This window comes from Verruconis gallopava (genome assembly GCF_000836295.1).
Source record: "Verruconis gallopava strain CBS 43764 unplaced genomic scaffold supercont1.31, whole genome shotgun sequence".
Lineage (NCBI taxonomy): Eukaryota > Fungi > Ascomycota > Dothideomycetes > Venturiales > Sympoventuriaceae > Verruconis > Verruconis gallopava.
Window position 1 is genome coordinate 220,741 of NW_015622167.1, and position 24,270 is coordinate 245,010.

At 48.5% G+C, this 24,270-nt stretch overlaps 8 protein-coding genes across 10 annotated transcripts; 5 read left to right on the forward strand and 3 right to left on the reverse strand.

Annotated features, from left to right (window-relative positions):
• Positions 1–114: 114 nt before the first annotated feature.
• PV09_07651 (uncharacterized protein) lies at positions 115–2,774 on the forward strand. Its single transcript, XM_016361447.1, has 2 exons — positions 115–604; positions 673–2,774. The coding sequence occupies exons 1-2, from the start codon at positions 164–166 to the stop codon at positions 1,012–1,014; spliced, it is 783 nt and encodes a 260-aa protein (XP_016210773.1). The 5' UTR covers positions 115–163; the 3' UTR covers positions 1,015–2,774.
• A 39-nt stretch (positions 2,775–2,813) lies between these two features.
• PV09_07652 (uncharacterized protein) lies at positions 2,814–5,225 on the forward strand. The gene is made up of 2 exons (XM_016361448.1): positions 2,814–4,322; positions 4,411–5,225. Exons 1-2 carry the CDS (start codon positions 2,932–2,934, stop codon positions 4,820–4,822), a joined length of 1,803 nt encoding a protein of 600 aa, XP_016210774.1. The 5' UTR covers positions 2,814–2,931; the 3' UTR covers positions 4,823–5,225.
• Positions 5,226–5,691: 466 nt separating this feature from the next.
• On the reverse strand, positions 5,692–6,705 carry PV09_07653 (uncharacterized protein). Its single transcript, XM_016361449.1, has 2 exons — positions 5,925–6,705; positions 5,692–5,811 (listed from the first exon to the last, which is right to left on the reverse strand). Exons 1-2 carry the CDS (start codon positions 6,623–6,625, stop codon positions 5,745–5,747), a joined length of 768 nt encoding a protein of 255 aa, XP_016210775.1. The 5' UTR covers positions 6,626–6,705; the 3' UTR covers positions 5,692–5,744.
• A 6,109-nt stretch (positions 6,706–12,814) lies between these two features.
• PV09_07654 lies at positions 12,815–16,096 on the forward strand. 2 transcript variants are annotated; one of them, XM_016361450.1, is made up of 3 exons: positions 12,815–12,965; positions 13,025–15,449; positions 15,541–16,096. In XM_016361450.1, the coding sequence occupies exons 1-3, from the start codon at positions 12,921–12,923 to the stop codon at positions 15,765–15,767; spliced, it is 2,697 nt and encodes an 898-aa protein (XP_016210776.1). In that variant the 5' UTR covers positions 12,815–12,920; the 3' UTR covers positions 15,768–16,096. The 2 variants fall into 2 exon arrangements, with proteins under 2 accessions (XP_016210776.1, XP_016210777.1); XM_016361451.1 differs by having other exon boundaries at positions 12,815–15,449.
• A 385-nt stretch (positions 16,097–16,481) lies between these two features.
• Positions 16,482–17,767, reverse strand: PV09_07655 (the record flags this gene model as incomplete). Of its 2 annotated transcripts, XM_016361452.1 has the most annotated exons (5): positions 17,658–17,767; positions 17,527–17,593; positions 17,376–17,456; positions 17,056–17,317; positions 16,482–16,998 (listed from the first exon to the last, which is right to left on the reverse strand). In XM_016361452.1, the coding sequence occupies exons 2-5, from the start codon at positions 17,567–17,569 to the stop codon at positions 16,791–16,793; spliced, it is 594 nt and encodes a 197-aa protein (XP_016210778.1). In that variant the 5' UTR covers positions 17,570–17,593; positions 17,658–17,767. The 2 variants fall into 2 exon arrangements, with proteins under 2 accessions (XP_016210778.1, XP_016210779.1); XM_016361453.1 differs by having other exon boundaries at positions 16,791–16,998; positions 17,376–17,593.
• Positions 17,768–18,924: 1,157 nt separating this feature from the next.
• Positions 18,925–19,829, forward strand: PV09_07656 (uncharacterized protein; the record flags this gene model as incomplete). The annotated part of the gene is made up of 2 exons (XM_016361454.1): positions 18,925–18,964; positions 19,015–19,829. 2 exons carry the CDS (start codon positions 18,925–18,927, stop codon positions 19,827–19,829), a joined length of 855 nt encoding a protein of 284 aa, XP_016210780.1.
• A 1,349-nt stretch (positions 19,830–21,178) lies between these two features.
• PV09_07657 (uncharacterized protein) lies at positions 21,179–22,624 on the forward strand. Its single transcript, XM_016361455.1, has 2 exons — positions 21,179–21,788; positions 21,842–22,624. The coding sequence occupies exons 1-2, from the start codon at positions 21,609–21,611 to the stop codon at positions 22,505–22,507; spliced, it is 846 nt and encodes a 281-aa protein (XP_016210781.1). The 5' UTR covers positions 21,179–21,608; the 3' UTR covers positions 22,508–22,624.
• Positions 22,518–24,213, reverse strand: PV09_07658 (uncharacterized protein). Its single transcript, XM_016361456.1, has 3 exons — positions 24,012–24,213; positions 23,056–23,901; positions 22,518–22,992 (listed from the first exon to the last, which is right to left on the reverse strand). Exons 1-3 carry the CDS (start codon positions 24,201–24,203, stop codon positions 22,672–22,674), a joined length of 1,359 nt encoding a protein of 452 aa, XP_016210782.1. The 5' UTR covers positions 24,204–24,213; the 3' UTR covers positions 22,518–22,671.
• Between the last annotated feature and the right edge of the window lie 57 nt (positions 24,214–24,270).

Here is a 24,270-nt window from a genome sequence, read left to right on the forward strand (position 1 = left end):
GCCGTCATGTCTTTTACGTTCGCTTGACCCTGTGAAACCTCCTCGTTGCGAGCACCGTGCGCAGACCAAGCCCCACTGACGTTGGACACGTTATGTAACTTATCAACAATGGCACCTGCAACACAATAGGATGGAAACGCCAACATAGGATTTAACACAAACGATGTCGGGAGCCCCATCGCCCTCTCCACGGCCGTCGCTGTCGTTTCGCAGCCCTGCGTCATCGTCGCGGACATCGCTTGACCTACCCGCTGGCACGTCGAGTACGGTTTCACGGGCCACCACGTCGCGTCGAAACCGCGCTGCTCTTCGCGATTACTACAATATCAAGCCTAGTGGGGTAGGTGAAGACGCTGACGCGCAGTCGTCGACTCCGCCTCCAGATCCTGCGGCGGAGTCGCATTCGCCGCTGAGCGAGCTCGACAGGGAGGGTTTCGACGCAGGCGCATATGTTCGGAAGCTGCTAGAGCAAGAGGGCTTGGAGGGGATCTTGAAGGTCGAGAACGAGCTTGTCGGCGAGATACGTGGGTTGGACGGGGACAGAAAGGCGTTGGTCTACGACAATTACTCGAAGTTGATCAGCGCCACGGATACTATCAAACGAGTAAGCGGTCCTATTCACGACTATCCAGCTCCGTGGACGCAAGCCATTTCGCGGGTTAACATGAATAGATGCGCACCAACATGGATCCTCTCGCTCCGACAACTTCTACGCTGGCGCCGGCCATTTCTCATATCGCTCAGACGGCAGCCACTCTTTCGAGTGACCTTGCAACTCACGTTCCCACAGATGGCAGTCAGAGCGTTTTGCGACAATCCAAAGCGCGCCAAACGGTGCAGTGGGTGCTAGGCGCTCCTGATCGCTTGGAACAGCTCTTGCTGGATGACAAGCGCGACGAAGCCCAGCAGGATTGGGCCGCAGTGCGGAATCTGCTCGACAAGTGGAAAGGTGTCCCCGGAGTCGACGAAATCAGAGAATCTTGCCAGAAAGCATTGAACACCGTAGAAGGCTGAGCAAGCGGCAACTAGCGGTGTGCTCGAAAGCAAAGATCAAGCCATCTTAACACCTTTACTTCACTGCTCGATAGAATCAAGTACGCCGAATCAGAGAGCCACCAGCTATCGTCCTTCTGCCCCGTACTCTGCAGGGCCTTCCGAGTGGCACAGCCCCCCCACCATTGATCTGACCCTTGGCTCACACGATCCTTCTCACTCCATTTCCATGGAGCAACCAAAGGCCCAAATCAAGCGAGCGGTAACGCGCAGACCATAATCCATCAAAGGACAAGTAGTCTCGTAATCCGATACAAACCCCGAAGTATCCACAAATGCACGAGTATGTCTTCTTGGAACTTACCACAACATCCAAGTTGTAATTAGGGCCCGATGATCATCGATTTCAAATAATCATGCAGCCCACAGCGGGTCATGGATGTGTTTGCTTTTCTTCTGCATTTCCAACACCGTCGGTCCGCACCCAAATACCCCATGGGTCCTTGCGTGACAATACAGTGGCTTGCTAAACCGGTGTACGACTGACAAATGCCAGCAAGACAACGCTCAGGCTTAAAAGAGAGGGCCATGCAGCTCAGCAAGCGATGTGCATCGGATGATTGGAAAGGATATGTGTCCAGTAAGAGCCTGGCAGTGTGGTCGAGACCCACCCATCTTTGTCAAGCCGTCTGCACGTGGAAGGCCGGATGAACCAGGTCGTTGGGACCGTTCTTTGAGATCACCTTGGCTCACACACACACGAATTCTTTGCAACACGGGTTTTTGAAGTCTTATTCATCCGATGGCGGTAACTCCAGCACGTCAAGCGCTTAGGCGGCTACAACTGCATGAAATGTTCCTCACGTGTTTGGACTACCAATCAAAACTCGCCTCACCGTCAAGACGTAGCTAGAAAAGTGGTCAAAACGCCAACGTTGCACCTCGAAGCGCCGAATTTTCCAAAAATGGATCATTTATTGTGGAAAGCCCTAGCAGCGAAATGTAAATCATTGCAAATACGAGCCGTCCGTCAATGCGCTCGGCGTTACCTGTAGCCAACCTTGTGATCAGACAGAAGGCCTCTTTTTTGGCCTCTTTACGTGGCTCGCGACGACGATTCGTTGCTTTTGAGCGGAATGTCTGCTTTCCCGCTTAGATGGGTCCACTCTCACACAGTCGTGGCAATCTGCTACCGACCGAGGTTTGAGCAGGCTCCGCATAGTGCATGGGTGTATGTTGGTTTATTCCGCAAGCAGGCTGTTGCAGCGTTATGCGTGATTGCTCTTTGCCTACTTGGCGGGGGGCGGTCTTTGAGTGGGGTTTTACGGCATGAGTATGAGTGATATGTGAGAAATTTAGATGAGTGCGATCCGGACCATGACCGGAAAGTGTCGGAGCATTCATCACTTACCGTGTTTCTCATCATCGCTCATCTCGCCGTCACACGAGCATGCCAAATTTGTGGGCAAGGCGAGATGTGTAGTAAGACAGACGTCTGGTCGATTGAGATCGAAATCCCCAGGACTTATCATCTGCCGTGCAGTGATAATTGTGTTGATGACTAGTCCATTGAATGATCAGTAAGTGATATGACGCGTGATGAAGCCATTGTGGTCGTGCTGGCAACTAGTTCACGCGTTGATAGAGTAAGAGATTTCTCGAGATTCAGTAAAAAGCCTTTCCGGTTTTGCGCGTAATAACTATGACATTCAGTAATAAAATTACAGCCATAGCCATTAGAGTATTCTACAAGAGAGAGACCCCCAATTTTGAGGATTTTCCAACGCGTTCTTTAGTAGACCTCTAGGAATGACTCGCGGTTGACGTCCGTGCGCGGTTGACCCTGCAACGGCAAGTTGACAAACATAACCTCCGTCGGCGTTCATCTCAAACGACAAGGAGTCGTTACCTGAAGTATTCTAAAACCCGGTATCATCAATGGCACGTATACATATATCATCTGAAGATGAGCTTCCAGAGCTTGGAGAACTGTTGCGTCCAAAGCAGCGCCGAACGAGAGTCACGACCCCGTCGCTCGAAGAGAAACCTAGCAACCCGCAGGTGACCTCAGCCAAAGAGCAGAGTCATGCCTGCGGTGGCAAACAGCGACCGCTCAAAAAATTAAACAGCACCAATTCACTATTCGGTCCATTTGATGCATCAAAAGGTTGCGACAGTGCAAAGTTGCCGAGGCCTAGCTGTGCGAGGAAAAGCCCGCGGAAAATCCAGCGCAGTAAACCGATCGAGGTGTTTCAAGACGACGAAAGTGATGCGCCAGACGACGCAAGTTCGTCCGGGGATGGCTCTTTCCAATTCACAGATGACAGTGGCTCGGATGGAGAATCATGGCTAGGGAAGAAACGGGCCGATAGATCGCCGTTCAAAAGGCTGTTGAAGTCGAGAGCAAAATCGTCACCGAAGTCACCACGGAACTTGGACGATCGTTCACTAATAGCGCCCTCCTTTGGAGCGACCGATTTACCAAATCCTTTTGTAGGTCCGCGTTTAAGTCCTTCAAAATCTGTTGCACTACCATCTACATCTTCATCACGGCCTACAAGCTCCTCCTCGGCTGTAGACAATGCCGCTATCCTCCATTATACTCCACCAAAGAAAGTTTCGCCTGTTAAGAAGACATCCGAATCACCACCTATCGCACCTCCATTGGATCAGCCGCCCAGTCCATCAAAGAAACTTAACTCTCCATCCAAAGGCCGGCTCGAGATCATCCCTCGGGCACCGATCCAGGAAAGTCTGGACGCGTTCTGGTCGCAAGACGTAGTGAATGAATGGAATGAGCAATATTCTCCTCGAAAGATGTTGACTAGTCCACGCAAGAATCGATTCATTACGCCAACAAGCGAGGACGAAAACGGTCCGCCAAGTCCAAGTACTTCTCCTCGAAGGCGAAGTCCGCAAAAGGGGACAAGTCCGCTGAAATCCAAAGAAGCGAAGCAAATGAAGAAGACTTGGGATGCGAGGAAGAAGGGCATCGCCGCCGCCTTCTTCAAAGAGCTTGATGATACCATTGCGGGTGGCCAGCTTTCGAAGATGACAGCCGACACGGGCGGCGTGCATCTAATCTGGTCAAAGAAGCTGAATACAACTGCTGGACGGGCAAACTGGCGGCGCGAAAAGGTGCGAGATCTCCAGGCCGATGGAACAACGGTTGTCTCATATAAGCACACGGCAAACATCGAGCTTGCGGAAAAGGTAATCGACGACGAAGTTAGGCTAGTCAATGTCGTCGCCCACGAATTCTGTCATCTCTGCAACTTCATGATCAGTGGCATCCGAGATGCTCCACATGGCAAGGAATTCAAAGAATGGTGAGTATATATATATATATATATATGTATTTATTTATCTTTCTTCGCAAACAACTCTGAAAACTGAATGCTGACTGAAGCTTCCTAGGGCCAAAAAATGTTCTCGTGCGTTTGGGTCTCGCGGCATAGAGGTCACAACGAAGCATTCCTACGACATTGATTACAAGTACGTCTGGGAATGCGTCGACTGTTTGACCGAGTTCAAGAGACATTCCAAGTCCATTGACCCTCTGAAACAAGCGTGCGGTGCTTGCAAAGGACGGCTCGTGCAGACGAAACCTGTACCGCGAGATACCAAGACGAGCGAGTACCAGCTGTTCGTGAAGGAGCACTGCCAGACGATCAAGCGGGACAATCCTGGGTTGAGTCATGGCTCAGCCATGGAAATGCTAGCCCAGATGTGGAAAGAAAAGAAGGCTGAAGACAGGTTAAACAATCGTGAAAAGTCTGATTTGGAGCATGTGGTGAAGGAGTTGCAGATTATCACTTTGGATGACTGATTCTGAATCTGGATCGGAATCTCGCCTTCGGTGGTGCAAGGGCCTCAAAAGCGCTCAAAAGACGTAGAGCATGGTTACTTTACGATGTCGAGCAGCGATGCTCCGAGCAAAACTCTTGTTTCTTCTTGGATCACGCACCGATTCCCATGTCATTCCATGACAAGGCCGCTTTGATCAGTAGCGAGCTTTATGATGGCCTCGTTTGTTTTTTCCGCCCCGTGCTGCATGAAGAGCTTCCAAGGCTTCCTGACTCTTTGAGCTCCCCATTCATCCGTCTCATTCCAGCGGACCTTGGCTTTGCGTATCTCAATTCCCTCCAGCCCAATCTTCTCGTAGTAGCTTTACAGGCCTTCATTTCGGCATCGTATGTGTTGGCATAGAACCTATATCACATAAATCAGTGTTGTAATATTGTTTCTCATACCTACGTATACGCTTTCTTTGAAATGCATGGCTTAACGGCATGAAAGTCTAGATGGAAATCGTATTAGCCAAACGTCATTACTTCCCGCGATATAAGGTGTGATTTAACAGCTATGAAATTCATATCCTCGTGCATTGTGAAACCCCTATTTATTTTCTAAATCATGGTCTCTCGGCAGCCGAGCAAACGGCTGTCTTCAGTGAAAGCGGTTGAAAGAAGTTGTGATCAGATGACTAAATTGAAGAAGCGACGCAAGCGCGGAGGATGGGCTTGCCAGCTACTGAAAACGAGGCAGGGGCTCTGAAGAGTCCACTTTTGGATGTTACCCGAACAAGTGCTTCATTTCCACGTATAAAGAGCGGGTTTGCACGTTACCAGTGATCGCACTGAAAGAGGTTGAAGGGACGACAACAAAAAGCTCGGCACGATTAAAATTATCAAAGAACCTCGATTCCAAGCCCGCTAGATATCATTATGAAGGTTTTTATCGACAACGTTTTACCAAGGCAGCTGTAGTGGCGTCGGTAAGTCCTTGCCCAGAACGTCTTCGGCGGTACCGATGTCCCTACGTCAGGTCAGCCCTTGTTCAACGGACGCAGCGTGCAGTTGCAAAAAAAAAATAAAAATAAAAATAAAAATAAATAAAAAAAAAGTTGATGAAGAAAGAAATTACCATACCGAGCGCCTCTTGGGGCCCAGAACTGGCCCGTTTTTCCCAAGTCAAAGTCCTCGTCGACCCACTGCTTCAGGCTCCTCGCTGCTACATCCGGAGTCACTGCTCCGCCAGCATCCCAATACTTGTCAAAGCCAACGCCCTTGGTCATCTCTGTCCTCATAAACCCGGGATGCACAAGTCCGACTGCTATGCCCTTGTCCTTGAGATCTAGGCTGAGCAGTTTGCCAACCATGTTCTCTGCCGCCTTGGACGCGTGGTGTGCATACATGCCACCCCCTTCCTTCTCGTGTCTAAGCGTGATGGATCCGGACTCCGAAGACACGAGTACGATCTTGCTTCCTTCCTTGAGAAGGTTCGCCTTGATGATGTGGTGGACGAGAAACACAGGGCCAATCGCGCTGGTCTTGTACATGGTCAATTCTTTCTCCCAGTCCGGTTCATCAAAGGATTCCTTTCCAAAGTATCCTGCTGTTACGATGACGATGTCAATCAGTGCGTCTTTCTTGTATCCGTCAACCACGACCTTGCCGGCCTGCTCTGTGCCTATATCGACGCCGCCGATCCACCGCACGTTCTTCTCCTGTGCGGAGGGAGGCTCGCCGCGTGCAGTCCCGTACACTGTGTTTGACGCTGAGGAAGCATATGCCTTGAGCAATTCGTTGCCCAAACCACGCGTTGCACCTACAATGAGTATCACAGGCATTGTGGGGGAAAGTGCTTGGAAAGAGGGCAGGCAAAGGAACTAGAACACAAGATATGGTCGGCAGGAGTAGTTCTCACGCGAATAGATGAGCGACGCGTTGAATGGAATCAGCGACTGGCGAAGATCACACATGTTTAAATTCAGGATTCACGTGTTCTGAGCTACCCATTACTGTTCATCACGTAATGCACAACTGGCGCGAAGACAAGACGCGATAAGTTCAGCTATATGCTGTCAGTCTAAGCACATACCAAGTATCACGTGACATAAGCAAACGCTGGCTAGATAAGAGAGGAGAGCCAGGGGTAGGGGACAGGAGAACAACTATACAATCCATTAGTCAAGATAGCATATAATAAACTAAGTAGGTTTATGATTTTACTTATATACTATTCATCATTCCCGTGATCTTCCGCACAGACATTGACAGTTATAAGCCTGGTTAGCAACCAATATAGTACTATACAAAGCGAGAAGGTGCAGCAGCATGCACAACCTGCAGGATGAGCCTGAAAAGACCTGCATAATTATTAAGTAGTATACTGCCAGAGTAATAATGATAACTACCGATATATAAATACAACCTGAGTAAAGATACCGGATCTTAAGCTTATCAACACTTTGCAAAAGCAAAAACTTAAAGCAATCATACCATACTTAACCCATCTATCAATTAGGCAGTCAACCGAGTTGAATAAGTTCCTGATAATCATTATACAAACTATAGTAGATATGGCGAATACCATCAAAGTGAAGGAACAGCTAGTCATCCTCAAGACTCAGGATGATTGGGATAAGTGGAAGGGATGGTTACACCTATGCTATGGATGAAATTCATAGACCTAGACTTAACCAATCCACCAGCCATACCAACCCTTAATATGGAGGAACCAATTAAGTCAGCCTACTCGGCCACCTATACTACGGTGGTTAGTAGGGCAGAGGAGGAGTAGGTTAAGCCACCTGAGTATAATCGAGTCCAATACAACCTTACAAATAAAGAGAGAGAGGAATTCAGGTTCGACTTGGAGATCTTCACTCATAAGGACCTACCCAAATTCAAAGCTAAAGAATGAGAATATATGGAAGCAGCTCAGGTCATCCGACAGATATATGATAATATAGCTAAACTATACTTAAAGGCAAAAGACCCACTCTATATATAAGTTTAGAAATTGTAAGATATCTATCAAGGCGATCCAGCTCTATAAAAGCGATGCATAAGGGAGGCGTATAATACTGCAATCAGGATGCCAGTAATAGCAAAGATAATTATATCTTAGATATCTAAGTGGTAGGAGGTAATGCTTTAAGCTAAAGTAGTTAACCTACCATATATACTAGACTATAAGCAGTGGTTGAGTGACCTACTGGCTATAGTTAGTGATCTGGTCCTGAGTATAGTAACTTAGATCCTCCAGACCACAGCTGGAAATGGTGATCTTAAGACCTACCGCGATATAGTACAGGCTATTTAATTAGAGTACAGTATTTAGCATTTTATAAGACCTGCCTAATCTGGAGCAAGGCGTGGAGTATTTATATCTATAACTACTAAGGCTGAATCTGAAGGATCTGATTAATCTAAAGATCTGCTATCAAGACCTCATACTAAGGCGGGTGGGAATGAAATAAAAAGACACCGATCAGGCACTATTAGTAGCTGTTGGGGGTGTGGCCTGAAAGGTTACACACTTAAAGGCTATTTCTTCGTTAACCTAAAGAAGAGGTTAGAAGAATGGAAGCTATTAGAGTTTAAATGAAGTATCTGGCTTCGAAATAAGAAAACCGAAAGGGTTATCAGAGAATTAAAGAGACTCGGAATGCCTATACCACCTAATGATAAGTGCAAGGCACTAAGATTAGTTAAAGATAGTAGGGCAGATAGGTAACTAACCATATAGCCTTAGCCTAGATATAGAACAGGCATGAGCTTTATAGTTTTACCAGCCTAAGGTCTGAGATAAGCAGTACTACTGGACTCAGCCAGTACAGACCATATGGCTAATGATCTTAAGTACCTAATAGATTACCACCAGCTGAGCGAGCCAGAGTAACTTCTTAGGGGTGGAGGTTACATCGAGATCAAAGGCTATGGTACTGTAAGAATACCCATATGCAGTAGTAAGTATCTTAATTTGAAGGGAGTGGCTTACTGCCCAGATATGCTAATAAATTTAGCATCACTGAGAAAGCTGATGAGCGCAGGTATCTACTTTAATAGCTATAGAATGATGCTTTGACGGGCAAATAGATCAAGCATCTATAAGGTAGCTGATAAATATAACTAGTTCGTGATTCATGAATTCTATCCTTGTGAGGACTAACTAGAGGGTACTTAACACACAGCATTTAAGACCTAATATCAGGGGAATATGCGACCAGTTTCAACAGCAGAAGGACATTTATGGCACCTTTGGATGGGTCATGCAGGTATATAAGTGCTTGAGTGACTTAAGACAGCGACCCGGAATATAAAGATTTGGGGTCCGGTGATAGCTAAATGCGAGGCATGTGCACTATTAAAGATAAGTGCACAGATATTAAGGGCAGAACCAGAAGCACCACCAGTATATCTATTTGACGAGGTCTCAGTGGATATACACCCTATATAAGGATATAGGATCTATTTAAGCTACCTACTGATTATATATAGAGACTCAGGATTTACTATGCTATATATGCTGACAATAGACAGTGCACAATCAATCTTAGAAGCCCTAATTAATGTATACTATTATATCCGAACCTAGTTCAAGATTAAATGGCATAAAGTACGCAGTAATAATGAACTTATAGTAGATATTATTCAGACATGATTTCGAGCTTAGGATGTTAAATTTGAGCCTTCTGCACCAAACACACAGGCACAGAATAGCCTAGTAGAACGCTTAGGGGGTGTAATTGGTGAGATAGCTCGAACCATGAGGATCCATGCAAACCTGCCTAAGGAATACTGGCCCGCATATATCGAAGCAGCATGTTACATCCATAATCGCCTTCTAAGAGCTCAGAATTAATGGATGACTCCATATAAACTGGTGTACAATATGTAAAGGATCAACTTTGGACTGCAAGGAGACTGGATCAAACCGTCCATCAGCTATATACGTGCGTATGGATGCAAGGCATACGTCATGATCACAGACGTGCGGAAGAAGACACGCAAGCTGTTTTATAAGCTTAATCTAAGGGCGGATATTAGGTACCTAATTAGGTACACTACCTTGAACATTTATTAAATCTGGATACCCCACTCTAACAAGATCAAGCTGGTCCGAGACATGATCTTTGATGAGTCTTAATTCTTTAATAGCAGGATTGAGAAGCTTGACCCACAAACTGAGTGAGAGCTTAATAATATTATTGAGGAGGTTAGGATACCTGATCAAGACATCTTTAATAGCATCTGGCAACTGCCTAATGGCTGGGTAGATCAGGTACTATCGGATGTGAATACCGAGGACTCAGACCCGCTAAGTCAACTGATAGCTGGACTATAATAGATATAACCAAGTGAATTAGTTAGTAGTGAAGGAAGCATTTTCAGCCAAGACACGCTATTAGTCGCCAATTCGGAAAGCACCGCACCTATAATCTACAATATGGAAGGAGAGAATGAGGCTAAGCGAGTGTTTGAGTATGTTAAGCATAATACCCTCTGAGGAAGCTTTTATGCTGGGCGGATGATGGGTAAGAAAGATATCGCCTCAAGAATAGCTATGCTCACTTAGGATAATGCTGAGGATTAAGAGACCTCAGATGCCCAGGCTCTACTAATTAAGGATCTACCACCTGTACCAAGAAACCGACGAGAGATGCTCAGACACCGATTTGCAGAAGAATTTCAGCAAGCAGAAGCTGAACACCTGCAGACTTACCAGTAGGTAGATAGCTTTATTAAGGTGCCGAAAGACTCAGCAAAGGATAGTGTAAAGCTGGGCAACATATAGATCTACAGCTATAAGCCTGATCAGGATGGTTGGCTAGCTAAGTTTAAAGTGAGACTAGTAATTCGAGGTGATATAGAACCAAAGATAGTAGAAGATATATATACAGCTATATTAGTGGCACGATCATTTCGAGTTCTGATAGCCATAACAGTAAAGTATGATTTAGAGACCGCTCAGATAGATACTATAAATATATTTATAAACGCAAGTCTGGACCGAACTATGTTCATGTATCTACCAGAAGGCTATGCACGGCCAGGAACGGTTTATCACCTAAAGAAGGCGATATATGGTCTATGCAAGTCGCCATTACTCTAGTAGAGAGACCTGACTCGAATATTTAAAGAAATAGGCTTCTAAAAGGTACCCTAGGAACTATGTATAATAATTAACAGCCAGATTATTACTTTCTTCTTTGTAGATAATATTATACTACTATATCTAAGGTATCTACAGCAGAAGGCCTACCAGATCATGTCTGATCTCAGGGCCAGGTATAAGCTAACTGGTGGAGACCCAATTAAGTGGTTCCTTGGTGTCCATGTGATCCGAGACCGAGTACAGAAGAAGCTATGACTATCATAAGTATCCTATATTAATAAGATCTTCAAGCTAGCAGATAGTAAAGAACCTAGGCAGTCGGTTATAGTACTGATCAGCCAGGAGGAACTACCCATTTATCATGACAAGTCAAGTAAGAAAGAAGTTAAAAGGTACCAGCGAAAGATCAGGTTAATCCAGTTGTTACGGCGTACTTGTCAGTACAGCCAGGGTAACATGGGTCATTGCCAAGCAATGCCAAGTGGCAGTCTCAGTCTTGGCATGTGAGACTTCTGCACGAGTCTCAGTCTTGGCATGTGAGACTTCTGCACGAGTCTCAGCCTTGGCAGATGAGACTGTATGCATGAGTCTCATCGGGAGCGATTGAGACTTGGTCATGAGGAACAGAAAATAGGTCTATATAAGGATGGCTACTCTCAGGTCTACGCTCACTGTAATTCAACTGTCTAGCATAGCTAGTAGTTAGTTTGAATACATTCTCATACTCCTGAAGCTCATACTATTCTAAGCCATAAACATAACTATCTTATTATATTCCTTCCTTAATAAGCTCTGGTTATACATTGTTCCCTTGCTCTAGGAAGCTGAACCCTTCCGAAGTGGCTTACATTAGTGAAGCTAGTCGGTATCGGGAAAGTATTCCTAACACCAGTATATAGCTGTTATTACTAGACCAGATATAGCATTCGCAGTATCAAGACTCGCCCAGTATAATACACGACCTGGACCTATGCATTAAGATACAGCAGATCAGGTATTGCATTACCTGAAGAATATGAGAGACCTAGTAATTAAGTATGATAGTAACTGAGCAAGCGATGGGTGGCAGATAGCGAGTAATACATCCTACGCAGATAATACTGATCGTAAGAGTTCATAAGGGTGATTATACAACTTTATAGAGGATTAATTGTATGGAGGTCGACAAAGCAACCTACAGTGACCATGTTAACCACAGAAGCTGAGTTACTTGCTATCTCAGAAACCGTAAGGGAAGCAATATTTATGGCTAGGTTACTAAAGGTACTAGATAAGGAATTGGATATAGTACTTATAATTTAGTGTGATAATAAGCAGACAATCAGCCTACTTATAAAGGAGAATGCTGTATTGAACACGTGTCTCAGGCATATTGATATTTATAACCATTAGCTGTGTTAGGAGGTATAGAGGTGACATATCAAGGTTATCTGGGTGGAATCAGTGAAGATGGCAGCAGATGGATTAACAAAGGCGTTGCCGAAGATCAAGTTTAGTAGCTTCAGAGAGGCATATGGTCTCAAGGTAATTGGTCACTTGATGAAGGATGCTGAAGCAGATGAATGAGAGATAATAGACTGAGTAAGATCTGGTAGTGTACCCTACCAGATCGGGGGTGTGTCAGTCTAAGCACATACCAAGTATCATGTGATATAAGCAAATGCTGGCTAGATAAGAGAGGAGAGCCAGGGGTAGGGGATAGGAGAACAACCATACAATCCATCAGTCAAGACAGCATATAATGAACTAAGCAGGTTTATGATCTTACTTATGCACCATTCATCGTTCCCGTGATCTTCCGCACAGACATTGACATATGCACACTTGGTGATGTAATCACGCCAAGGTAACTTAAAGTAGTTATGGCGCAAGCTTCCGCCCGCCTTTCCCGTTCTGACTGCTACCCGTGAAGCTACCTCAGTGGAGCCGTGTCGTGATCTCGATCAATGCCATTTGTCTCTCGATATACTGACGCGTTATAAATCTTGCCAGACGCCAGGTGGTTGCTAGATCGCGACACGATGGCTGACTTCCCGCAACTGCGCCATGTCATACGGACCTGTCCTGTACGCGTTCACGTAGTTGCTAAGGGGCTGTCGTGTCAGGCTAAGTGATTTGACCATAGGTTATTGACAACCACGCGCATAATTTATTGCTGCCGTCGGAATATGCGAATCACCCGTTTGAAAGCATAACCACCGAGGCGGCCGGCCCGGCGCTGTCCGATGCATACTTCTCTCTTTCGCATCTGCGGGCGTTGACCCAGCTCAGGGACCTGTACAGTTACGATGGGCCTGACACAGAGTGGAACTGGGCCCGGCTTCAGGAGTTGCGCCATCAATGGATAGAGCGCGATCATGACGGTCTTGTTCGCAGCTGCCTCCAGGGCACATATTCGATTCTAATGGACGATGGTCTCCTCGATCCGAGCATCATGCACGACTACAGGTACCACGACCAGTTCACGGAAGCGCCAACTAAGCGCATCCTCAGGATTGAAACCCTTGCAGAGAGTCTCATGGCGGAGCTGACTCGAAACGCCAAGGACGAAGATCTTGCTGTTGCAGACTTCATGGCGGACACGTATTTGCTCTTCACGGAGCGCTTCGAAATCCAGATCAAGCAGGCGATCGAAGACCCCGAGGTAGCTGGCTTCAAGAGCATAATATGCTACCGTAGCACCGAGTCTCTAAACATCGAGCCTGACTACGAAAGGGCACTGCTGAAGATTGGACCCAGCTTCGAGGCGTACATCGCACGGTGCGTTGAGCGTAAACGATACCGCGTTGACAGTAAGTCGGTCAACGACTTTCTAGTGCTGAAAACTTTGGAGCTGCTGGCGAGCAGTTACGAGAAGGGAACGTTCTCAAAGCCGATACAATTTCATGCGGGCTTAGGTGACACCGATATCGATCTGCTCCAGAGCAATCCGGCCTATTTACAGCCCCTGGTTGAGCGGTATCCCGAAGTACCATTTGTGATTCTGCACTCCGCATATCCGTACACGCGAGAAGCCGGGTATCTGGCCATGGCATACAAAAACGTATACCTTGACCTCGGCGAAGTTTTTCCCATGCTGTCGCGAGATGGTGAGGTGAAAGTGCTACGACAGTCCTTGGAGCTGGTCCCATTCTCCAAATTGCTGTGGAGCACGGATGGACATCTTTTCCCAGAAACATACTGGCTAGCCAACAGACAGTTTCGGGAAGCTTTGGAGGAAGTGGTCACTGGATTTGCGAGAGAGAAGGATCTGTCCGAGCAGGAGGCGATCGGCCTAGTGACGGCTATATTGTTCAATAACGCTAATTACCTCTACAATCTGCATTATCCGTTGCATGATGGTGGCACAGCGATAGACAAGAGAATGATGCCGTATGCCAAAGTTATTGACCCCAACAGGGAAGCTACTCAACCGAGCGGCGCACCGAAGTCATCCACATCTACATACGACGTACGGATTTGGTCCAGCTTCGTGAAGCTTAATCAGGAAATCCGCTTCGTCTTTGTTCAGTGGCTTGACTGGATGGGCACGATTAGGCACCGCATCTACCCTGCGATCGAGTTTCAAAAGCTGATCCAAGCAGGTAAGCGTATCGAGATTTCAAGAGGCAACCTGGGAACGCTTCAAGACGACACCGTTACGCCTGTTGTGAACACTACGGGCATCGTATGCGTAGAGCCAGATCTTAAATCCTTGAAACCTGCGGCCGGTAGCCCACGACCTGCAGCGACGGTGATGTCGTGTCTTTGCGACACGGAAGGCAACCCAATACCGGAGTGTGCTCGTTGTGCCGTCAAAAAGCTAGAAAGAGAGGTGTTAGAAAAACACTCCATCGAGCTTCTTGTGGGCTTCGAGATTGAATGCGTTTTCCTCCGTCGAGGGTCCGACAGCGAACAGTCCGAATATGAGTGTCTGACCACAACGCATGCCTGGGGCACGTTGAGCGCGGAACAATGGATGAAATTACTACCTCTCACCATGGAGATTCACGACGCGCTGCAGAGCATCGGCATCCAGATACAGGCCATGCACCCAGAATCTGCGCCGGGTCAGTACGAGTTCATCCTACCGCCGCTGTCACCAACTGAGGCGATAGACACGCTTTACCAAGCACGTCAGTGCATAGCTATAGTCGCGGAGCAGCACAGCGTGCGTGCGACGCTGCACCCGAAGCCCTTCTCCGGCGCCGGTTCAGGAGCTCATGCTCACGTGTCTCTGAACTCGGACCATCTCTCAGAAGAGCAGCTGCAGGCTAAAGGGACACATTTCTGGGCCGAAGTTCTCGCCCACATGGAAGCGCTGTGCGCATTCTCTTTGCCCGAGAGTGAGAGCTACGACCGCATCGTCGAGGACTCCTGGACCGGTGGGGTGTGGGTTGCTTGGGGTACGCAAAACAGGGAGGTTCCGCTTAGGAAGAGTGCTGGAAATCGGTGGGAAATACGGGCCATCGACGGCTTCGCGAACATGTACCTCGTCCTCGCCGCAATCATGGCCGCAGGCTTGCGTGGTATGGACGAGCAGGTTGAGGAAACAATTAAGGACTGCCCCGGTAAGACGCACTTCTCTTCTATCCATCTCTTTTCTCGCAGCGACGGGCTATCAACGTTTCCACCGAATATAAGCTGACAGTTCTGCATCAGAGAACCCAGCCCACCTCGACGAAGAAGGCAGGGCGAGTTACGGAATCACACGGCCGCTCCCCAGGACTCTGGAGGATGCACTCAAAGCGCTAGAAGAGGACCAGGTCTTAGCCAGCATTTTACCCGCCGGTATGGTCAGAACCTACATGGTCATGAAAAGGAGTGAACAAAGACGGTTATTACGTCCCGAACCAGAGAGAAGGAGATGGCTCATTGAACGATACTGATGCTGCTGAACGTGGTTACCAGATGCGAATTTGATAAAGATGATGATCTCACCGATACGAATGAATATCATTAGTTACCAGTAACTGCTGTCCGAATCTGAGAATGTGATGCGATTTTGTTGATCAAAAGATAAGGATTATGTACTAAACGACGTATCCTGTCGTATCATCGAGTCGTTGTCAAAAACCACATCGACTTTCAAATACGCTGCGTCGCGTTACGCTGAGCATCTAGGTTAAAACGGCGGCAAACGTCTAGTGGAATGGATGAATGTAATGATTTTTTGAAAACGCGTATAACGACGCAAGGGGCCGATTAGAATTTCATGAGCAAGAAAATATGTTTAGCATGTCTTTGTCGGGATTGACACAGTGACAAAGAATACCGAGCATTTTTTACTTGACGACAGAAAAGGTAGCCATTAACCGAGCGCACGAAGCTACCACGCTAAGCGAAGTCAAACACTGTTCGCTGAAATGCCAATAGTTTTTTTTGCTTCGAAGGAAATTGTCTGTCAATGCAAACTATGTTCGGACGTAGCAGGGCATCCAATATAGAAAGCAATTTGGGCACCAGATTAGCCACGCACTACGTCAGTGAAGTAACATGGAGTAGCTCACAATCAAGACAAGCTTTAGTCCGTGTATTACGTGTAGCGCGCACGTTGGCTGCTATCTACTGGATTAATGAGGAAAAATTCATCCCGAGTTCCCTTTTTTTTTCTTTTTCTTTTTCTTTTTTTTTCTTCTCGTTCTTTGCATCGCCATGAATCACAGAGTCACAAATGTTGTCCGTGAGAACATAGTGACCACGCTTTGATTAATATGTAAAAAATGCTCATGGTAGAGTGATGATGAAATGCTTCACACATTTTGCTGCTCCTTTTATGCCAGATCTCACCCAATGCAAATCGTGACTCCATCATTGCCTGTAGGAAGCCACATCGTACATGAGGGAGCAAAGGCATCAATGTACAGCAAAAAGAGTTCATGAATATGTAGGAGGTCAAGATGAGAGAAAGCTCAAGCAACGCCAAAGACGATGTTAGCCGCCATAACTGCAATTGCGAGTCCGGCCATGCCGTTGGCGGCACCAGCGTTGGTAGCAGTAGGGGTGGTTGCAGAGCTGGTGGTAGTGGACGGGTGTGCGCTACCAGTTGGGGTGCCGACGACATGGCTGGATGTCGTGGTCTGAACAGAGCTGACATTGGAAGGGGCCGGAGCGGAGCTGCTAAAACACAGGATGTTAGTTTACAAGGTAGACAAAGCAGAGGCAACATGATCTTACCTAGCAGCTGCGGTGGAAGACACGGGAGAGGGAGCGCTGCCAGCGCCACTGCCTGAAGCAGTAGGAACCTCAGTGCCAGCAGGTGGAACTGCAGAAACTGGAATGGAAGCAGCCACTGGGGGAGGCTCGAAGTGCGTGGCAGGGGCGGAAGCTGGAGCAGTGGTGCCAGCTTGGGGTGGAGCCTCAACAGTTGGTGTGGTAGCTGGGGCAGGGGCAGTGGTCACGCCAGCGATGGAGCAGGGCTCAGTGACCGTGACCGTGACTTGAAGAAGAGACATCAGTGGGCGTAGAATAGACATCGCATGGATTTTGAAACTTACCAGTTCCAGAAGGAGAATCAGCAGCCCAACGAGGGATCACGTCCACCTCTTTGCGAAGTTTGATAGCCGAAGCATTCGTCACTGTGACTCGTTCAAGATTAGCACACATAGCACAGCACATGATGAGAAGCGACTTCAGTGGGTTCTGTACAAGTAGCGGCAGTGAGCAGAGCGACGAGGGCGTGAGCGAGCATCTTGGGAGTTGCTTTTAGGTTTTCCTGTGGTCAAAGTCAGCGGCTAGCAACCATCTGAGATACTTGTCAGTGACCGCCTTTGCCGTACGTGAGCTATGGGTGTGTAATCTGAGAGCTGATTGCAGTATCCGAGCCGTGGATGTAGATGCTGTGAGAATGAAGCAAAGTATGCGTCGTCGAAAATGGAGCCTGTTGGACTTGTAGACAGAGAGATAGAGAGAGAGAAGGTGGAAAAAGGATTGTGCGAGACAGCAGAGACGAAGACATTTATCGACCGCCCGCACGGGCCCATATCCAAGTCACGCGAAGCAGGAAGGAGTTGCCCGGGTGATGGCTTCCGCAATAGGAGAGAGCGAGAGCAGATCGAGCGTCGAAGTGGCAGTCACTGGACGCTGGAGTAATCGAGTCGGAGGCGGTCGTGCTGTGCTACACCTGTGACGCGGCGCCGGCGACAACAGGAACACGACAACGTCTGGCGACAGGACGACCATGTCTCGGGCACCCAGGGGCGGAGGCCGAGAGAGGGAGCGAGGGGAAGACATCCAGAGGTCGTCGCTCCACCGGCGTACGCAGACAGCAAGCCCCGTGCCCGGTAGACAAACTGACGCTGTGCCTGTGCGACAGCCAGGCTGCAAACACAGCATGTAGCCGAGCGGGGCGGTCGACAGTGTGGCCGACACACGTATTACAACCCTTGCGCAGGTCTGGCTCTTTATGGAGCCTTCCAGAAAGTCGATTGCGTTGTAGAGTCCGGGAACGAGGGGCGCGGGCATTACCCCCCTTTTTGCCCTCTTTAGTCAACATCGTCGTCGTCGTCGTCCTGGAGGCGGTAATGCCCCGAAGAGCGAGATGGAGACGAACGTGCGGCATCATCATCTCGAATCTCAAAAGTCAGCCCGCATGAGTCTGCATATCCAGGCATAATAGGCCTCTTACTGGTCACCCGAGCATCGCCCCGTGTATGGCGAGGATGAGACCGCGTTGTCGTCTCTCCGTGCTTGCACGGCAGCGGCAATCCACGACAGCGGCGGCCCTGGCTGCCTTCGGGTCCAAGAGACAGCGCCTCCCTGCTTGACGTCGCTTCAAAGCTCTGTTTACGCGTAGACGTGCATCGCAACCGCCTCGGCAGTCAGCCGGCCTGTGGTGGCTACAGAAACCGGCGTTGATCATCTTCTTGTTTTCCTTTTATCCATCAGCAAAACCCATCGACTACAAAACTCTCATCTACCGTTCTTTTTGATTGCTTACGTCTTCGCTTTTCAGAGAATATCCCCTTGGTTCCCGGCGCTCCACCTAGTGCCGAAAGCATGCTCGCAATGCATCGTCCAAAGGCTGCAGCAACTTTAGTCGCCATAATGGCTTTCAGCATCGGCCACGCTCAAGCACAGGATCAAGGTATTCCAGTGGAAAATTCTCTAACAAGGCAGGGTACTGATGGAGAACAGCGCCCATCCATCGCACCACAGTCGTCGTCGTGGACGAGATTCCAGCCATTGCTCCCATTACAGTCTACTCCACGCAACACATCACCATCTGGGGCTGCCCTGACTGGGAGACCAACTGCCCGGTCCGCAACGGACGCACGCAGGCCGTCATCACCGCTACTGTAGGGGCAACAACCACGATCTGTCCGCTCACCTATTCCCAAGCCCGTCTTAGCTCCTTCAATATCGACCAGCCAAATACGGGTGGTGCCCTCTCCACCACTACAACCACCTGGCCAACGGCGTACTCACTCCCTACTTCCTTCCCAGCACTTTCGTCTTACCCTAACATTGATTGGTCCTCCATCTTCCCGTCGGGAGCTCCGGCTTTCAGCAAAGGAGCGGTCACAGGCAGCTTCGCTCCAGGAGAGTACACCCCTTTGCCTCCAGACTACTCGCCTTCCTTGTCACCTGAGCAAGCTTCGATTTTGGGACTCCCAGCCCGCGGGAACGCTAGTATGATCACAGCATCTGATGCACGGCCCACTGAAACAGTCAGCATCACGACTGGAACCTTCGCCGCGATCATGCCCAGCAATGTGACAGCATACATCACTACCTTAAATGCCTACACGGAGACGACCAATCTCTCGAGCAGTAGTCCTCCGGAAACGCGAAACGGCTCCTATCTTGCCTATCCAGCGCTGAGTACAGCCTCGAACACAGGTCGGATAGCGTCTCCGATTGAGCAACAGACCGTGAACGTTAGCCCTGTTGTTCCTGTTAACTTGTTCGGCTTGCTTGTCGCCATCACAGCGATCGCTTTTGCTATATAAGGCAGGAACCGAAGCAGATGACCAGAACGGAGGCACGAACCAGCACTGATACATGGTCGTGTCTCAAACATTAACTTCATGGTCCTCCTATTTCACAAAGCGTTTGAGGTCCACGGTGTGTGAATAACGCAGCGGTCTTCAACGCACAGATAGCATACTGTCGCAGGATGAGCCTTTTGCACAAATACATCTCGCATACTTACGTTGACACGAAGTGTTTCCTTGAGAGACAGTTAAGAATTCGAACTCGGTTTTTCAGAAATGTATACTAGATATCTATGCATCGTGTTATCACAATACTGTCAACAATGCATCTGACTGTCTCTAGCAACATGTCCGCTCTCCTCTTTCGTTACTTCCGCGATTGAGGCGGCATGAAAGAAAAATTTTCCCGTCGAAACGGTTTGTTGCATGCTGAGAATGTAGATCAAGGGCGTATGGAGCATCGCAATCGTTTCTTTCTTGCTGTGGGAAGGAGTCCATATAGACGGTAAGCCGTTCTCCTGTGCTAGAACACAAGCAGAGCAGAAGTCTTCCATGTCTTTTTCTACCCCTGAACCCAGAGTATGCCAACCATTTGTGTAAGGAAAAATTCCACGTCGAGGTAAACGACCACAGCAGGGGAGCGACGTCCAAAGAAGCAGTGGAATTTCGTACGACAGCTTCCACTAAAATAGCACGGAAAGTCTCTCCACGGGTAGCAAAATGGAACAGGAGATTGGGCCACCCTGGAGACGGGGTATCGTTTCCAGTGGGCACCTGGTTGACAAGGTCCGTACTGGGATGATGAAACGTCGTCTTTGCTGGCGCGCAGCTCGCAAGACAAGATGATGGACGAATCCTACGACTGGTTGTCTGCAGTTGAGCAAGCCAGCGACGGTTCGAAGACCAAAAAGAAGAGCAGGCCCTTGCTCGCGCGGGCTTACTCTTCTGGGGCCTCGCCAGCCCAAACTTTGGCAAATCTCCTCCTTTTTTTTTTTTTCCCTCTATTTTTCTCCCCTTCCCGCGCTGCAGCTTACTCTTGCATCCTGCCGACAAAGAGTTATTGAACCTCGACAATGACCGTACATATTGGCGGAGTGCGTTGCGCTATGCATGCAATCCTTGCGCCACCAAAGCTGGAACGACTGCGCTTCCCGTTCACACCAGTACGTAGTGCTTTCTGCTTACTCTGGACGGCCAATGAACTCCGTTTCACCACGGCCGTCGATGAATAAGCTCGTCATCCTGACTTGACTTCGCGTGCCACGATTGGCTGCCATCATGGCCCAGCATGGACGGGTCTGAGCCTCAGCCCTGTGATATTCTGGGCATTCAGCGCCTTTCCTCTTCCAGGTTATTGGCAAAATGCGTGTTTGGTGCAGATCTGGTGGCCCTTCAGCTGCTTATCAGGGTGAGATTCCCTGCGACTGCCTGCCGGTAGTATACACATTGCTGTGCCTTGTCAAATGTGCGAGCAGTACAAACTCGTGAGTTCATTCTCACTGATCCTTTGACCAATTTTTTATCTCTTTGTCCTTGATATGCGTACGGTTGTTGCTTGCCTGCTGAAAACTCACGTAGCTTGCTGGCTGGATCTGGACTCAGCTCCCCAACCTCCGCTCATTACAATCACGCCGTCCGTCTTGGCCCCAGGTGCATGCAGTATACGAGTTGCATACGCTTGAAACAGGGTCTTAAAAGCTTCCTCACAACCAGATATCTGCTTCCACTCTCCTCTTTTTTTTGCCTTGGTGGGGAACTTCAAAATAAGAAGCCCTGGTCACTGTCAATCCAAGAATGGCCGCAGCAAGTTACTACAGCAGTCTGGCAGAGGACGGCTCGTACAGACCGTATAGACCGTACGGGCACATGAGCCAAGGGAGCAGCAGTTCATTAAAACCCCTCACCATCGTGACAAACAACTATGAAAACGATGCATGGTACGACGAGCACCAGCAGCTTAGCTACGCGGATAGTGTGAGTCGCTGAGCACGTAGGTACCAAATTCACAGGGCTGACGGCTACATCAGAGACTCAAACGCCGCATTCGAGTCCTGCGAGTTATTCAGCGTGTCCTTGCCGCACTTATATCCATTGCGGCTCTCGTGCCCATCACCATGACGCTCCACAAGTACCTGAGTACTCGGGGCATAATCCGCTCCGCACCAGATGGCAAAGGCGGAACGATTGAAAGGAGTGCGTGGGCGCTCAAAACCAAGTCCTGGCCGACATACATGTACTTCTCTATGGCCGTCGCATCCACCTTTGTGCACCTAGGCGTGCTCACTGGTTATCTGTGGAGCATCCGCGCCGCGAACAGGATCGACACCATCGGGACTACGATCCAAACCATCGAAATCGTTGGCCAGCTTGTCTTGTGGATCGTTGTTGCAGCCATCTACAAGTACGAAAAGGAAATCACGGAGGATGGCAAGCACAACGATCTCTGGGGCTGGACGTGCAGTGGACCCGCGTCAGCACTGCAGCAGACGTTCAAAGACGTCGTGTCGTTCGACTCCTACTGCAACATCCAGACCTCTAGCTGGTATGCGGGCCTTGTTCAAGTGGGAGCGCTGATTCTATCCTTGTCCATTGTGATACTGGCATGGAAGAGAAGAAAGAGCAAGAAAAACGTGCGAAGGAGCGCGGCGAGAGCTGCTGAAGGTAGAGAAGACTATCGTCACCAAAATGTATAATGGAACGATTCAAACGAACAGCTTTGCTCTTGATGAAAATCTCAACGTGCTACCTACATGTGTAGTTATATCGTCGTCATGATAACGAATCGAAATCAATGATTGCTTCTTTTCGGGGTTCATCAACTCGTCAAGAATTTTTGCCCTTTCAACATAAGTAGTCGTCATGCTTCTCCACTGAAACCCGACCTTAAATTGTCATATTTGCTGACCGGATAGTTGATCTCGTTTTCCCTGTATTCAATCTTCCCGCACCTCTCGAGGCCGGAATACACGGTTGCGATCAGGCTGTCAGCACCTGACTTGTCGGCGCTCGACTCCCACCACATCGCTCCACCGAGCTGCCAATCCCTGATTAGAGCCGTCTTCTGCTCAGCTACAGGCTTCGTGTCGTATGTCACCATTTCCCGGGTCGAGGGATCGTAGCTCCAAGAAGCTGCGAGCTGACGATCGTAATGTTCCTGCGCACCGGGACGAGGCAGAGCCTAAGAGGAAAAATTTAGTTAAAAGTACTCGATTCTTCTGTTCTACTCTGACACGCCACTTACCTTGTAGTCCCATACGCCACGCTCCCAGCTTCCATCACCTGTCCCACTATACGGCTTTCCTGGCCCGTCAGTGGCCAAAAAGCTCCTCCCATAGAGTGGCATTCCTAAAACGATCTTATTGGGGGGGACGCCTCTGTGGACATAGTCCTGCAATGCCTTTGCTGTGTTGAAAGGTGTCGATTTGGGGTCTCTTTGGTCGGGGAAGAAATTTGCCTGGTGCCCGGCGGTCTGATCCCACGAACCAGCGTAGTCATAAGCCATGAGATTTATGAAGTCAAGAGTGTTTGCCATCTCCCTGAGGTGAAGTTTGTCGTAATTTTGGGCGCCTGCTGGAGCAGCAATGGTGAGCAAAAAATGAGGAGGTCGATTGTGATGGGAAGGCGGCAGACTGCGCTGGTATGCATCGAGCTCGGCTCTGCAGCACCGTAGCAGTTCAACATAATCACGAGCTTGCTTGTCATCCTGTGGGTATTCCCAATCAATGTCTATTCCATCGAAACCCATGTCCTTGACGAGGGTCACTGCAGTCCTCGCAAAGTTGCTGCGCCCTTGAGGCGTGCTTGCGGGGGCAGCGAAGTTGCTCGAATAAGTCCAACCTCCGATGCTAAGAAGTACTTTCATGTTGCGATGCTTTCGCTTTAGAATGTTTAACTGTTTGAGACAGCCATACATGTTATTTCCCGTGTCATTCCATGAGTCCGTTGGATAGTGTTTCTCCAAGTCAGACCACGAGTCTGTAAGGTAGACTTCTCCTGAATCTGGTTTGACGTTTGCAAATGAGTATAAAACATGGGTAAGTTTGTCAGCCGGCAAATCTTGCGGGTTATGATTACGCGCATAGATGGCCTTCAGAGAGGTGTTAGCTCGCCACTCATTTGTGGTGAAGAGAGCACTGGGGCATTTCAAATGCTCAAAAGTGAATTCGTACCACAGTGAGTCGAGATTGTCTAACTTACCCAGTTGACAAAGTAAGCAACAGTCCTGTATCCATTGCATTCCTCATGACCACCCTGAAGTTGTGCCATGTCTGTAGTATTTTCTCCAAACCTCTCAGTTTGGATAGGAATCTGATCGTAGTACGGATAATTTGCCAAAGTAAACCGCAAGATCGAAAAGAAAATAAACCAAAAACATGAGTGTAGGAGCATTGGTGACTACATATGGGCGAAGAGCAAGGCAACCCACTTTCATCCTCGACGAAACAGGAAATTGTGG

Bases quoted from the DNA above. Each gene is read 5' to 3' on its own strand.
- PV09_07651 (XM_016361447.1), top strand. From the start codon at position 164: ATGTCGGGAGCCCCATCGCCCTCTCCACGGCCGTCGCTGTCGTTTCGC. The intron at 605-672 runs GTAAGCGGTCCT...TAACATGAATAG, and splicing joins CCACGGATACTATCAAACGA to ATGCGCACCAACATGGATCC.
- PV09_07652 (XM_016361448.1), top strand. From the start codon at position 2,932: ATGGCACGTATACATATATCATCTGAAGATGAGCTTCCAGAGCTTGGA. The intron at 4,323-4,410 runs GTGAGTATATAT...GAAGCTTCCTAG, and splicing joins GGCAAGGAATTCAAAGAATG to GGCCAAAAAATGTTCTCGTG.
- PV09_07653 (XM_016361449.1), bottom strand. From the start codon at position 6,625: ATGCCTGTGATACTCATTGTAGGTGCAACGCGTGGTTTGGGCAACGAA. The intron at 5,812-5,924 runs GTATGGTAATTT...GACCTGACGTAG, and splicing joins TGGGCCCCAAGAGGCGCTCG to GGACATCGGTACCGCCGAAG.
- PV09_07654 (XM_016361450.1), top strand. From the start codon at position 12,921: ATGGCTGACTTCCCGCAACTGCGCCATGTCATACGGACCTGTCCT. The intron at 12,966-13,024 runs GTACGCGTTCAC...ATTTGACCATAG, and splicing joins ATGTCATACGGACCTGTCCT to GTTATTGACAACCACGCGCA. The intron at 15,450-15,540 runs GTAAGACGCACT...GTTCTGCATCAG, and splicing joins AACAATTAAGGACTGCCCCG to AGAACCCAGCCCACCTCGAC.
- PV09_07657 (XM_016361455.1), top strand. From the start codon at position 21,609: ATGGCCGCAGCAAGTTACTACAGCAGTCTGGCAGAGGACGGCTCGTAC. The intron at 21,789-21,841 runs GTGAGTCGCTGA...CGGCTACATCAG, and splicing joins AGCTTAGCTACGCGGATAGT to AGACTCAAACGCCGCATTCG.
- PV09_07658 (XM_016361456.1), bottom strand. From the start codon at position 24,203: ATGCTCCTACACTCATGTTTTTGGTTTATTTTCTTTTCGATCTTGCGG. The intron at 23,902-24,011 runs GTAAGTTAGACA...ACCTCTCTGAAG, and splicing joins TTGCTTACTTTGTCAACTGG to GCCATCTATGCGCGTAATCA. The intron at 22,993-23,055 runs GTAAGTGGCGTG...TTTTCCTCTTAG, and splicing joins GTGGCGTATGGGACTACAAG to GCTCTGCCTCGTCCCGGTGC.